This window comes from Cebus imitator, unplaced genomic scaffold (assembly GCF_001604975.1).
Source record: "Cebus imitator isolate Cc_AM_T3 unplaced genomic scaffold, Cebus_imitator-1.0 Scaffold497, whole genome shotgun sequence".
Classification (NCBI taxonomy): Eukaryota; Metazoa; Chordata; class Mammalia; order Primates; family Cebidae; genus Cebus; species Cebus imitator.
Window position 1 is genome coordinate 1,235,308 of NW_016107812.1, and position 14,493 is coordinate 1,249,800.

Here is a 14,493-nt window from a genome sequence, read left to right on the forward strand (position 1 = left end):
TAATCCCAGCTACTGGGGAGGCTGAGGCAGGAAAATTGCCTGAACCTGGGAGGCAGAGGCTGCAGTAAGCTGAGATGGTGCCACTGTACTCCAGCCTGGTGACAGAGCAAGACTCTGTCTCCTAAAAAAAAAAAAAAAGGGGGGCAGGCACAGGTGAAAAATGATGAGATGGGCTCGTGGCCACTGATGCCAGCCCACAAAGGCAGTCAGAGCACCGCTGTGAGCAGAGCAAGCTGTGAGAGAAGCCAGACCCGGCTGCAATCTTGCTGGGAAAGGCTGTGTGAATGAGGCAAAGTTTGGTGAACTTTTTTTCAGAGACAGGGTCTGGCTCTGTCTCCAAGGCTGGAGTGTGGTGGCATGATCATAGCTCACTGCAGCCTCAACCCTCCTGGACTCAAGTGATCTTCCCACCTCAGCATTCCAAGTAGCTGGGACTACAGTTGTATGCCACCACGCCCGGTTATATATGTGTGTATATATATATATGTATGTATTTTTAGAGATGGGGTCTCACTATGTTGCCCAGACTGGTCTCAAACTCCTGGCTTCAAGAGATCCTTCTGCCTCAGTTCCCAAAAGCGTTAGAATTACAGGCATGTGTCACCACACCCAGCCAGCGAACTCTGAAAGCTCGGTCAGTAGGTTGCGAAGAAATAATGGCAGCTGTGGCCAAGGGAGCATGACCAGCAATCACACGAGACCTCCGCTGTGCACAGCGTTCCTGCAAAGGTCGAGTGCTCCATAAGTGATTTGTTTTTTTTTTTGAGATGGACTCTTGCTCTCTCGCCCAGGCTGGAGTGCAATGGCATAATCTCAGCTCACTGGAGCCTCTGCCTCCCAGGTTCAAGCAATTCTCCTGTCTCAGCCTCCTGAGTAGCTGGGGTTACAGGTGCACACCACCATGCCCAGCTAATTTTTTTCTTTTTTTGAGACAGAGTTTGCTCTTTCACCCAGGCTGGAAGTGCAGTGGTGCTATCTTGGCTCACTGCACTTTTGCCTTCTGGCTTCAACCGATTCTTTTGCCTCAGCCTCCCGAGTAGCTGGGATTACAGATGCCTGCCACCACAACCGGCTAATTTTTGTATTTTTAGTAGAGATGGGAGTTTACCATGTTAGCCAGGCTGGTCTCGAACTCCTGACCTCATGATCCGCCCGCCTTGGCCTCCCAAAGTGCTGAGATTACAGGTGTGTGAGCCACCATGCCCAGCCTGATTTATGTCTTAAAGTGATTTCCTTCTGAGGAAGCTTCCCCACCTGAAGCTATACCTCCTTCCAGGACTGAGGCATCTGCACAATCAGGCTCATCTGTAGGAGCGTCCAGCCAGAAGTCTGACCCATACCCACCTCCCAGCTCAGAATGAGGGTTTTGTTTGAAGACACTCAGCTGGGGAGCTGAGGCCAGACAAAAGGGAAAGCCAATGATCTATAACACGCGGACTGTGAAGATCGCCTTCAAACAAAACCCTCGTTCTCAGCTGGGAGGTGGGAATGGGTCAGGCTTCCGGCTGGACACTCCTACAGATGAGCCTGATTGTGCAGATGTCCCAGTCCTACAGGTTGGTATAGCTTCAGGTGGGGAAGTAGACTGATCTCAAAAAAGACCCCAGCCTAGGCACAGGGGCTCACGCCTGTAATCTCGGCACTTTGGGAGGCTGAGACGGGAGGATTGCTTGATGCCAGCAATTCAACCAGCCTGGGCAACATGGCAAAACCCTGTCTCCATAAAGCATTTTTAAATTCCATGGCTGCGCATGGTGGCTCACGCCTACAATCCCAGCACTTTGGGAGGTTGAGGTGGGTGGATCACAACATCAGGAGTGCTAAATACTGGCACATTAGCATCAGAGCTAGAGTGGCTTCCCGGTCTGCTCAGGCCCATCGACTCTACCCTCATGGAGAAAACAAGTTACTACAGAAGAGGAAAGAAGGCACAACAGTGTGGGGTAAAAGATGTGAACTGCTGCATCATTTACCTTTCGACCCATCATTGCTAAAGAGTGGTGCTACTTTCACAGGAGAAAGTGGTAAGGATGTTTTGCTTGGCGAAGGGAAATAATCACAAATTCCTCTAGCAAATTTCTCAGCATCTTCTCTGGTTGAAAAAGCTTTAAATCGGGACCCTTTGATCATTTTGACAGCTTGCAGTGCTTCCTTTTTATTTATGTAAACATGGATCCTTTCTGGGTAGGAAAAGTAACAAATGAAAATCAGAAATGAGTGACTGTAGCAGGTCACGCCCTGCCTTTCATCATCAGCTCACGTCTGCTACCCAGTCGCCAGGCTTAGTTCAGATCTTTAATCCTGAAGAAAAAGGGCCTTCGAGAGCCAAAATAACAGAATAAACAAGCTGGATCATGTATGTAGATGCATGTGAATAACATGATACATATTATAGACACATATGTAATTATACATCCTAAGATTCTATCTTAAGAAATAAATTTCATATAAAGATCTAATTAAAAATAATTGAGGCCAGGGACTGTGGCTCACACCTGTAATCCCAACACTTTGGGAGGCCAGGGTGGGAGGATCACCTGAGATCAGGAGTTCAAGACCAACCTGGCCAACATGGTGAAACCCCTTCTCTACTAAAAATACAAAAATTAGCTGGACGTGGTGGTGCATGGCTGTAATCCCAACTACTTGGGAAGCTGAGGCAGGAGAAACACTTGAACCTGGGAGGCAGAGGTTGCAGTGAGCCAAGATCACGCCACTGCACTACAGCCTGGGCAATAAGAGCGAAACTTCATTTCAAAAACGTGCATAAATGAGTAATTGAAAGGCAAGTTAAAAAACAAAAACAGACAAACAAAAAAAACTATGAAGGTGCCTCGGCTCACACCTGTAATCCCAGCACTCCCGGAGGCCGAAGTGGGTGGATCACCTGAGGTCAGGAGTATGAAACCAGCCTGACCAACAAGGTGAAACCCCATCTCTTAAAAACAAAACAAAACTATGAAGACGTCAGCCAAGAACACAAGAGAATTTTAAATATAATTTTGGATGGGAAATGCCTTTTTTTTTGGAGACGGAGTTTCGTTCTTGTTGCCCAGGGTGGAGTGCAATGGTGTGATCTAGGCTAACTGCAACCTCCGCCTCCCAAATTCAAGTGATTCTCCTGCCTCAGCCTCCCGAGTAGCTGAGATTACAGTCCTTCATCACCACGCCTGACTAATTTTCTGTATTTTTAACTTGAGACAGGGTTTCACCATGTTGGACAGGCCGCTCTTAAACTCCTAACCTCAGGTGATACACCCGCCTCGACCCCCCAAAGTACTGGGATTACAGACGTGAACCACCTCACCCAGCCAGGAATGCCTTTTTTTTTCCTTGAGAAAGTGTCTCGCTCTGTCGCCCAGGCTGTAGTGCAGTGGCGCAATCTCAGCTCACTGCAACCACCGTCTCCCGGGTTCAAGTGATTCTCCTGTCTTAGCCTCCCGAGTAGCTGGGATTACAGGCACCAGTCACATCATGCTCAGCTGACTTTTGCATTTTAGTAAAGACAAGGTTTCCCCATGTTGGTCGGGCTGGTTTTGAACTCCTGACCTCAGGTAATCCACCCACCTCGGCCTCCCAAAGTGCTGGGATTACAGGCGTGAGCCACAGTCCCCAGCCTCAATTATTTTTAATTAGATGAGCCGTTCGGGCTGGGAATGGCTTTCTTAATGTGCCAAGAAACCATCCAAAATGAGATAATCATATTTTACGAAAATATTAAAGCTCTGCAGTGCATGAGACTATCATAAATACATAAAATATAAACGACTGGCCAGCAGACAGAAATTTATAAGCAAGATAACAGAAGAATAGTTACCATCCACTATTGGATAAAAATGGCCATGGTAATATGACCAAACAATCATCCAACACAAGAGACTATAGCCATGAACAAAGGTAACCAACCTCACACAGGAAGGCGGGTGTCCCTTCTTCAAAAGATGAAAGGGAACATTTACCAACACAAACTCTGGTGGAAAGCGTGGAAACAATGACCGTTTCCCAGTGTTACTAAAGATTTTTTTTTTTTTGAGACAAGAGTCTCACTCTGTTGCCCAGGTTGGAGTGCAGTGGCGTGATCTCGGCTCACTGCAACCTCCGCCTCCCGGGTTCAAGGAATTCTCCTGCCTCAGCCTCCCAAGTAGCTGGGACTAAAGGCACATGCCACCACACCCGGCTAATTTTTTGTATTTCTAGTAGTGACGGGGTTTCACCATGTTAGCCAGGATGGTCTCGAACTCCTGACCTCATGATCCACTTGCCTCTGCCTCCCAAAGTGCCTGGATTACAGACCTGAGCCACTGCCCCCGGCCACTAAATATTCTTTAAAAAGATCTAGGCCAGGCGTGGTGGCTAATGCCTGTAATCCAGGCACTTTGGGAAGCAGAGGCAGGCAGATCATGAGGTCAGGAGTTCTAGACCAGCCTGACCAATATGGTGAAACCCTGTCTCTAAAGTAATAATAATGATAATAATTTATAAGCTTTATCAGTGAAAAAAAAAAAGGATCTTCCGGAGCTGGGTGCAGTGGCACGCGCCTGTAGTCCCAGCTATTCGGGAGGCTGTGGAGGATGCTTGAGCCCAGGAGTTCTGGGCTGTAGTGCGCTATGCTGATCAGGTGTCTGCACTAAGTTTGGCATCAATATGGTGACCTCCCAGAAGCGGGAGACCACCAGGTTGCCTAAGGAGGGGTGAACTGACCCAGGTTGAACATGGAGCAGGTCAAAACTCCCGTGCTGATCAGCAGTTGGATCGAACCTGTTAATAGCCACTGCACTCCAGCCTGGGCAACATAGCAAGACTCCGTCTCTCAAAAAAAAAATCTTATGGGAGAGTATCTATTCATGGTGTTTTATCAATTTCCTACGCGTAGACATCACCACAAATGACATCACAGTAATAATAATTCCTTTTTTTTTTTTTCTGAGACGGAGTTTCGCTCGTTACCCAGGCTGGAGTGCAATGGCGTGATCTCAGCTCACCACAACCTCCGCCTCCCGGGTTCAAGCAATTCTCCTGCCTCAGCCTCCCCAGTATCTGGGACTACAGGTGTGCACCACCACACACATCTAATTTTTTTTGGTATTTTTAGTAGAGAAGGGGTTTCACCATGTTGACCAGGATGTTCTTGATCTCTTGACCTCATGATCCACCCGCCTCGGCCTCCCAAAGTGCTGGGATTATAGGCGTGAGCCACCGCACCCGGCCCACAGTAATAACAATAATACTAATGACAGTGTGCAGTTTCTGGCATTGAATCAATATTGAGTTCTCATTTTTTTTCAATGCTAAATCTCGTTTAAAATTACAATTCTAAAAAAAAAAAAAAAAAAAAATTACAATTCTTGGGCTGGTCACAGTGGGTCACACCTGTAATCTAATCTCAGGACTTTGGGAGGCTCAGATGGGAGAACTGCTTAAAGCCAGGAGTGCAAGACCAGCCACTTAAAAATATATATATATTGGCTGGACACAGTGGCTCACGCCAATAATCCCAGCACTTTGGGTGGCCAAGGTGGGCAGATTACGAGGTCAAGAGAACAAGACCATTCTGGTCAGCATGGTGAAACCCCGTCTCTACTAAACGTACAAAAATTAGCCAGGCATGGTAGCAGGCACCTGTAATCCCAGCTACTGGGAAGGCTGAGGCTTGAACCCAGTAAGCAGAGGTTGCATTGAGTTGAGAATGCGCCATTTCACTCCAGCCTGGGGGACAACAGCAATTGTCCCCCAAAAAATTTTAAATTAGCTAGGTGGCTCACACCTGTAACCCCAGCATTTTGGGAGGCCACAGTGGGCAGATCACTTGACCCAGGAGTTGGAGACCAGCCTGCGCAACATGGGGAAACCTTGTCTCTACCAAAAACACACACAAAAATGGCCAGCGTACTGGCCAATGCCTGCAATCCCAGCTACTCAGGAGGCTGAGGTGGGAGGATTACTTGAGCCTGGGAGACAGACATTGCAGTGAGTTGTTGAGATCACCTGAGCCCAGAGAGCTTGAGGCTGCAGTGAGCCATGACTGCACTACTGCGTTGCAGCCCAGGTGACAAAGTGAGACCCTGTCTCGGATGAATGAATAAATAAAAACAATAAAATTACGATTCTTTGATGCTGAAAATTGCTTATACAATCATGGGCCATTTGCATTCATTAACATAAAAGGTGTTCCGGTTACAATGAATTTTAAAAAGGGAGAGATAACAAAGTTCCCAGCCAACAGCAGCAGCCAGTTAATATGAATATTTATATCTCCAAGTCCAGCATATCTCACAGAATCCACTTTACCTAACACATTTTAAAAGTTCTCATGTAGAGCCGCACGCGGTGGCTCATGCCTGTAATCCCAGCACTTTGGGAGACTGGGGCAGGTGGATCATGAGCTCAGGAGTTCGAGACCAGCCTGGCCAACATGGTGAAACCCCGTCTCTACTGAAACATAAAAATTCGCCAGGCGTGGTGGCACATGCCTGTAGTCCCAGCTACTCGAGAGGCTGAGGCAGAAGAACTGCTTGAACTGAGATCATGCCTCTGTACTCCAGCCTGGACAACAAAGCGAGACTCTGTCTCTTAAAAAAAAAAAAAAAAAAGGGGCAGGGCGCAGTGGCTCAAGCCTGTAATCCCAGCACTTTGGGAGGCCAAGGTGGGCGGATCATGAGGTCAAGAGATTGAGACCATCCTGACCAACATGGTGAAACCCCATCTCTACTAAAAATATAAAAATTAGCTGGGCATGGTGGCATGCGCATGTAGTCCCAGTTACTCAGGAGGCTGAGGCAGGAGAATTGCCTGAACCCGGGAGGCGGAGGTTGCAGTGAGCCGAGATTGCGCCACTGCACTCCAGCCTGGCGCCTGGTGCCTGGTGACAGAGCGAGACTCTGTCTCTAAAAAAAAAAAAAAGTTCTCACACAGATTCACAAATATTTCAGAAAAGTTCTATATAAAAATGTTAACAGTGGTTGACTGGGATGAAGAGATTATGGTGATTGGATTTTTTCTTTTTTTAATCTGTATTTTTCCATTTTGAAACCTCATTCTGCCCCTCCCCGTGGGTGCTGTGTAAGGAAATACTAGACAACGGTCCCATTACCGTTTCTTGCTGGGATGTCCTCATACACTGGACACACCCCATAGTACAGAGGAGGCTCCGTAGACTCAGTCACTCCAGCTCTGGGGATCCCGGCCCCCGCCACAGTGCTGGGGGGCAACGAGCAGGTCTTGGACGATACAGCTTCCTCCTCTGGAGGATTCAGGCCCACACTGTAACCAAAATCTCTGTCTTCAGAAAAACTAGCCTGATCAGTTGGGTTCCCTTCAGCTGACTTCAAAATCCTTTGTGTGTCTTGGCTGAGAGCTACGGCAGCTGTCTCATGGTGGTCAAAAGAAGGCAGTCTTCCTCCTTGATCCAGTAAAGCCTGAGCCAATTTTTTCTCAAAAATAAACCTTGTAGTTGATGTAATGGGTCCACATTTCAATCCAGCTTTGATGATTTCCTCTCTAAGGTCATCTGGATTCAGAAGTTTCAATCGAGCCAAGATGGTATCCATTGTCATTTCACCTAGGGCCAAGACAAAAAAAGTCAAACACAGTCACAAAATACTAGCACGTGCTAAAGCCGGTGAGGGGTACTAGGGTTTATCATTATTGTATCAATTTCTGCGTATTCCATCAAAAAGTTTTCAGCCAGGCGCGGTGGCTCAAGCCTGTAATCCTAGTACTTTGGGAGGCCAAGGTGGGCAGATCACAAGGTCAGGAGATAGAAACGATCCTTGCTAACACGGTGAAACCCCATCTCTACTAAAAATACAAAAAGTTAGCCGGGTGCGGTGCTGCGTGCCTGCAGTCCCAGCTACTTGGGAGGCTGAGGCAGGAGAATCACTTGAACCTGGGAGGCAGAGGTTGCAGTGAGCTGAGATCGCACCACTGCATTCCAGCGTGGGCAACAAGAGCAAAACTCCATCTCTTAAGAAGAAAAAAAGTTTTATTTTTTAAGACAGAGTCTCACTCTGTTGCCTAGGCTGGAGTGCAGTGACGTAGTGACGTGACCTTGGTTCACTGCAACCTCCACCTCCCCGGTTCAAGCAGTTCTGTCTCAGCCCCCTGAGTAGCTGAGATTACAGGTGTGTACCATCATGCCCTGCTAATTTTTGTATTTTTAGTAGAGACGGGATTTCACCATGTTGGCCAGGCTGGTCTCAAACTCCTGACCTCAACTGATCCACCCTCGCCTCTGCCTCCCAAAGTGCTGGGATTAGAGGTGTGAGCCACCACGCCTGGCAAAAAACATTTTTATGATGCCAACCCCCAACCTGCGCAATTCCAATTTTTTTTTTTTTTTTTTTTTTGAGACAGAGTATCACTCTGTCATCAGGTGCCAGGCTGGAGTGCAGTGGCGCGATCTCGGCTCACTGCAACCTCCAACTCCCGAGTTCAAGCAATTCTGCCTCAGCCTCCCAAGCAGCTGGAACTATAGACGCATGCAACCACGCCCAACTAATTTTTGTATTTTTAGTAGAGACAGGGTTTCATCATGCTGGCCAGGATGGTCTTGGTCTTCTCGATCTCGTGATCCACCCGCCTTGGCTTCCCAAAGTGCTGAGATTAGAGGCATGAGTCACTGCACCCGGCCAAGAAAATTTTTTAAATGCTGTTACTTATTGGCAGAGGGGATGGTCTTTTCAACAACAAATGAATCTGCCAAAGACCCTAGAGTGGGAACCTAGTGACCCCAAGATTCAGCCCAGGCATAAGCAGGTCACCAGATTCTCTATGCAGAGACAGTGTGGTGCTGAGGATCTGCTGTGAAGGGCTGTAGCAATCTACAGTGGAGCAGGCACACAGTAGGTCAAAGCCACATGCAGGGCACAGTTTAAGGGCTGGGGGCAAGTGGAGAATAATTATCAATAAACAGGATCTGTCTCAGTTCCAGGCAGTATTCCACTTTTCATACAACTCTGTCCTTACTCTAATGTCACCCTTTTGGGTTTTTGTTGAGACAGAGTCTCACTCTGCCACTCAGTGTAGTTGCGGAATCTCGGCTCACTGTAGCCTCCACCTGTTGGGTTCAAGCAATTCCCCTGCCTAGGCCTCCCAAATAGCTGGGATTATAGGCACCTGCCATCATGACTGGCTAATTTTGGTATTTTTAGTAGAAAGAGGGTTTTACCATGTTGGTCAGGCTGGTCTTGAACTCCTGGCTTCAGGTGATCCACCCACCTCGGCCTCCCAAAGTGTTGGGATTACAGGCATGAGCCATTGCACCCAGCCTAATGTCATTTTTTCTTTTTTTGAAGATGGGGTTTCACCATGATGGCCAGGCTGGTCTTGAACTCCTGGCTTCAGGTGATCCACCCACATCAGCCTCCCAAAGTGCTAGGATTACAGGCGTGAGCTACCGCGCCCGGCCTAATGTCACCTTTTTAACATGAGCTAACTGGAGGGAGGTTTTGTCCCTGCAACCAAGCAAGCCCTAAACAGAAAAAGTACATTATATGACATCACTAACTGTGCAGCCTTAGCCAAGTTACTTAAAACTTTAACCTCAGTTTCCTCATCTATAAAATGGACATACTTGCCAGGCGCAGTGGCTCACGCCTGTAATCCCAACACTTTGGCAAGGCAAGGAACATGAATCACCTGAGGTCAGATGTTTGAGACCAGCCTGGCAAACATGGCGAAACCCCATCTCTACTAAACATACAAAAAATTAGCCAGGCATGGTGGCGGGTGCCTGTAATCCCAGCTACTTGGGAGGCTGAGGCGGAGAATCACTTGAACCCGGGAGGCAGAGGCTACAGTGAGCCGAGATCACACCACTGCACTCCAGCCTCGGTGACAGAGTGAGACTCCATCTCAAAAAAATAAAATAAATAAAATGGACATACTAAAGCTCTCCTCCTTAGGGCACAGTGAAAACTGTATAAAATAAAGCAGGAGGTCTATGACACTGTGCCTGGCACTGACGAATGACCATAAATGTCAGCAGCTGCTACTATGCTGTCAAGCAATACAAATTTATTAATCCTTCAGAGTAAGCACATAATGTGTTACAAAGGCGGCTTGAATAAAAACAAAAACGTATGCTGTTACTAATACTCTTAGTATAAAATGCCAACGTCTGTTCATGGGTGCACAAAGAGAGGAGAAAGTGGAAACAGGGTGGGAACCAGATGGCAAGAACGGAACAAAACAAATGCAGCAGAAGAGATGGGGCGGGTGCTGTGGCACATGCCTCATTCCAGCACTCTGGGAGGCTGAGGTGGGCAGATCACTTGAGTTCCGAAGTTTGAGACCCACCTGGGTGGGCAACCCCGTCTCTACCAAAACAATTAGCCAGGCACAGTGACGCGTACCTATGGTCCCAGCTACTCAGGGGGCTAAGCCAGGAGGATCACTTGAGCCTAGGAGATGGAGGCCACAGTGAGCCAAGACAGCACCCCTGCAGTTCGTCCTGGGTGACAGAATCAGACCCTGTCTCAAAAAAAAAAAAAAAGAGAAGAAGAAGAAGAAGAAGAAGAAGGGATTGGGGAAGTAATGCTTCTGAATTTAAGTTTCTATAGGCTTCTGACTTTTAAAATCATGTTTGTGATTTACATACTCAAGAAATAAGTAAAGCCAGGTGCAGCAGCTCACACCTGTAATCATTAGCACTTTGGGAGGTCAAGGCTGGTGGATCACTTGAGGTAAGAAGTTTGAAACCAGCCTGGCGAACATGGTAAAACCCCACCTCTACTAAAAAAAACAAACATCAGCTGGACATGGTGGCACACGAATCACAGTGCCAGGCCGTCCATTAATGTTATTTCCCGGTTTGCACATTTGCAGCGTGATTAGGTAAGACATTAACATTTGGGGAATGTAAGCCCTGATACACAGGATTTCTTTTTTGACACGGAGTCTCTCTCTGTCACCCAGGCTGGAGTACAGCGGTGCGATCTCGACTGCAACCTCCCTCTTCCAGGTTCAAGCGATCCTCCTGCCTCAGCCTGCCAAGTAGCTGGGACTATAGGAACTCACCACCACACCCGGCTAATTTTTTCTATTTTAGTAGAGACAGGTTTCACTATGTTGCCCAGGCTGGTCTCAAACTCCTGAGCTCAGGCAATCCACCTGCCTCGGCCTCCCAAAAGTTTAGGATTACAGATGTCAGCTACCCTGCCTGGCCCACAGGATTTAAATTCTCATTTTGCAATAATTACAGATCTAAGTCTATAACATCTAAATGTTACAAAAATTGAACAGAGAGATCCTGTGGACCCACCACCCAGCTTCCCCCATGGTTGACACCTTATGTAACTAAAACGTTACCAAAACCAAGAAACTGGCACTAGCACAACACAACATCCTCGGACCTCGCCAGTCCCTGCAGGCTCCTGTGTAGATGTCTGTGTACAATTCTATGGCAGTTTATCACATGTACAGACTTGTGCTAATCACTGCAACAATCAAATACAAAATGGTCCCACTGCCACAAAGACCTCCCCCTGCTGCTCTACAGACAAGTCCCATCTCCCCCATGACCCCAGCCTCTGGCAACCGTGAATTTGTTCTATCCCACAACTGTGTCATTTTAAGAATATTACAGAAATGGAATCTTACAGTACATAGCTTTTGAGATTGGCTTATCCCATTCAGCATAATGCCCTTTAGATCCACCACGTGGCAGAGTGGATGGCTGGGGAGTGGCACCCTGTGGCATCAGCATGTACGTTTAACCATTCACCCCTAGAGGTACATTTGGGTTATTTCACTTTCTGGCAATTACAAATAGAGTGGCTATGAACATCAAACATGGGTTTTTGTGTGAAAATAGTTTTAATTTGTCTAAAAGCTCAGGAATGCAGGGCAGGTTTGACTTCCCAGAAACCTGCCAGGCTGACTTCCAGAGCAGCTGCCCCACTTACCACTCCCACCCGCAATGCATGAGACCCAGTTTCTCTACATGTCTGCTAACTTGTGGAAGTATCAGTGTTTTCTATTTCAGCCATTCTCAGAACACCAGCCTCACCCGCAGCCAGCTGGTCCAGAGCTCTGCTTGGATGATGCCACTGGTGACAGTAACAGAGCACTTAGTGGTGCTTCACACATACCGAGGGCTGCACTTGCCCAACTCCCAAAGCACCCTGCTAACCAGGCACTATCATCATCCCTGTTCCTAATCCAGCAGGCTAAAAACCGACACGTTAGGCCCACAGCAGTAAGTGGTAAGGCCGGCGCGGTGGCTCACGCCTGTAATCCCAGCACTTTGGGAGGCCGAGGCAGGAGGATCACCTGAGTTCAGGAGTTCAAGACCAACCTGGCCAACATGGTGAAACCCCGTTTCTACTAAAATTACAAAAATTAGCCGGGCATGGTGGCAGGCGCCTATAGTCCCAGCTACTCGGAAGCCTGAAGCAGGAGAATCACTTGAGCCCAGGAGATGGAGGCTGCAGTGAGTCAAGGTCGCACCACTGCACTCCAGCCTGGGCGACAGAGACTCCGTCTCAAAAATAAACAAACAAATAAAAAATAAGTGGTAGGGCCAGAACACAAGCTCAGCACAATCGTACAGGAGTCCTCACTCGACATCAGAAAGCACTGCTCCCCAGCAACTCACAGTCGGACAATTCAGGGTAAAAACAAACTCAGCGTCCCCCACTAGACTCTGGCACCACGCTTCAGACGTCAGATATGTGGGGGTTTTCTCCCCACGAATCACGCAGGTGATCAGTTCTGCTGTGGACACAGGCTGGGTGTGTTCTGTGCAGTTCCATTCTAATTCAGTAATCTCTTCTGACAGCATCTTCCTGGAGACACCCTCAGACCGCACAGGTTAAGGGCTCAGCCCCACAAGACTGCCCCCCACTCCCAGTGCCAAGGCTGTTTGACCTGCGCTTCCGACAGACCACAACTGGGGTCCCCACAACCCCCTTCTCCGGTTCCGTTAATTTGCTAGAATGGCTCCCGAACTCAGAGACATGTTTTATTTACTTACAGTTATCAGCATAGTATAAAGGGTTACAAAGAATACATGTGAAGGGATGCGTGAGGGAAAGCTGGGGGAAAGGGCTTGGAGGTTCAGGGCTCGCGGGCACCGCCCCCAGGAGCCCGCACGTGCTATGTGGAAGCTCCCTGAACCCAGCCCTTTCGGGTTTCTGCAGACACTTCATTTCCCAGGCATGAGTCATCAGCTCAGCCTTCAGCCCGCCTCCCGTCCCCGGAGGTTGGGGGTGGGACTGGAAGTCCCCAAAACCTCTAACCCTGCCTTGGTCTTCCCTGCGACCAGCCACCGGTCCACTCGGCCTACAAAGGACATCAGTCTGGAGGTTCCAGGGACTTGAGTTGTACGCCGGGAAAAGGGAACGGAAACGGAGCGATACACCCTCCACAACATCACAGTTGCCCCAAACGTAAAACGACCCAGACCCACGTCCCCAGGCCCGACAGCCCACCCCAAGGGAGAGAACGCCCGCGTCTCCGCGTCCGCCAGCCGCAAACCCCGAAGTCACACTCGCCTTCGCGTCTCCACCTGGTGTTCAGCGACCGGTAACCGCGGAGGCGTCACACTCCGCGGACACCCGCGACCCAGGGGCTTCCTGCCCCGCCGAGCCCCGCCGAGCCCCGCCGAGCCCCGCCGAGCCCCGCCGCCCCGGCCCTCCCAGGTCTCCATCTCCACGGCAACCGTCCGCGCCAACGCCCCGCCGAGCCCCGCCGCCTCCCGGCCCCGCCGCGCTGCCGCCTCGCGGCCCTCCCCGGGATCCCCCGACCCCGCCCCGGGAAGCCGGGTCCCCCCAACTGCCCTTTCCGCGGTCGGAACGGCCTTTCCCGCCAGGCCCCGGGCGTCTCGCGCCGCGCTCGTCCGCCCGGCTTGCTGCGCCGCGGCTCCGGTTCTCGCGGCGGCCTCGCCCAACTGCTGCGGCGCCGGGAGCCCGAGGAGCGCGGCCGGGCCGGGGCCGGGGCGGGAGACGGGCCGGGGTGCCGGGGCCCAGCGACCGTCTGGGCCTCACCTGAGGCGGGGGCCGCGGCCGCGCGCGGCGGAGGAACGGGGGTCCCGCTGCGGCCCAGGCCCCCCGGCCGCGGGCCCAGCCGCCGCACCAGCCAGCGCACGGCGATCAGCAGCACCGAGGCGCCCAGCAGCTCCCAGGCCAGCGCTGCCCACTCGGCGGCCGCCAGCCGCGGCCACAGCATCGCAGCCACCCGGGCCACAGCCGCCTGAGAGCCCGCGCCCCGCGCCGCGCCCGTGCCAGGACCCCGCGTCGGGCTGCCCGCGCCCTGCCTGACGGCGCCGCGCTCGGGGCGGCCGGGGCGGCGCGGGGACACGGGAGGCGGCCCCGCTCACGGAGGCCCAGCTAGGGCGCGGACGCGACCCCGGGCCCCGGGCCCCAAGCGGGCGGGGACGGGCGAGCGCACGGGCGGGCGTGGCAGGCGGGTCGCGGGCAGCCCGACGGGGGGTCCTGGGACCGGCGCGGCGCGCGGAACGCAAAGTGCGGGCGGGGGCGGGGGCGGGGCCCCGGG

The 14,493-nt window shown here is 50.7% G+C and overlaps 1 protein-coding gene across 1 annotated transcript in view; it reads right to left on the reverse strand.

The window, feature by feature from the left end:
• The window catches only part of ANKLE2 (ankyrin repeat and LEM domain containing 2), a 31,527-nt gene extending 17,277 nt beyond the window's left edge, over positions 1 to 14,250 (reverse strand). The window contains exons 1-3 of the mRNA XM_017513673.2: positions 13,986 to 14,250; positions 7,091 to 7,558; positions 1,974 to 2,180 (exon numbers count right to left, since the gene is read on the reverse strand). Coding sequence (XP_017369162.1) covers positions 1,974 to 2,180; positions 7,091 to 7,558; positions 13,986 to 14,166 — 856 coding nt within the window. The 5' untranslated portion in view covers positions 14,167 to 14,250. The remainder of the gene's footprint in view (positions 1 to 1,973; positions 2,181 to 7,090; positions 7,559 to 13,985) is intronic.
• Between the last annotated feature and the right edge of the window lie 243 nt (positions 14,251 to 14,493).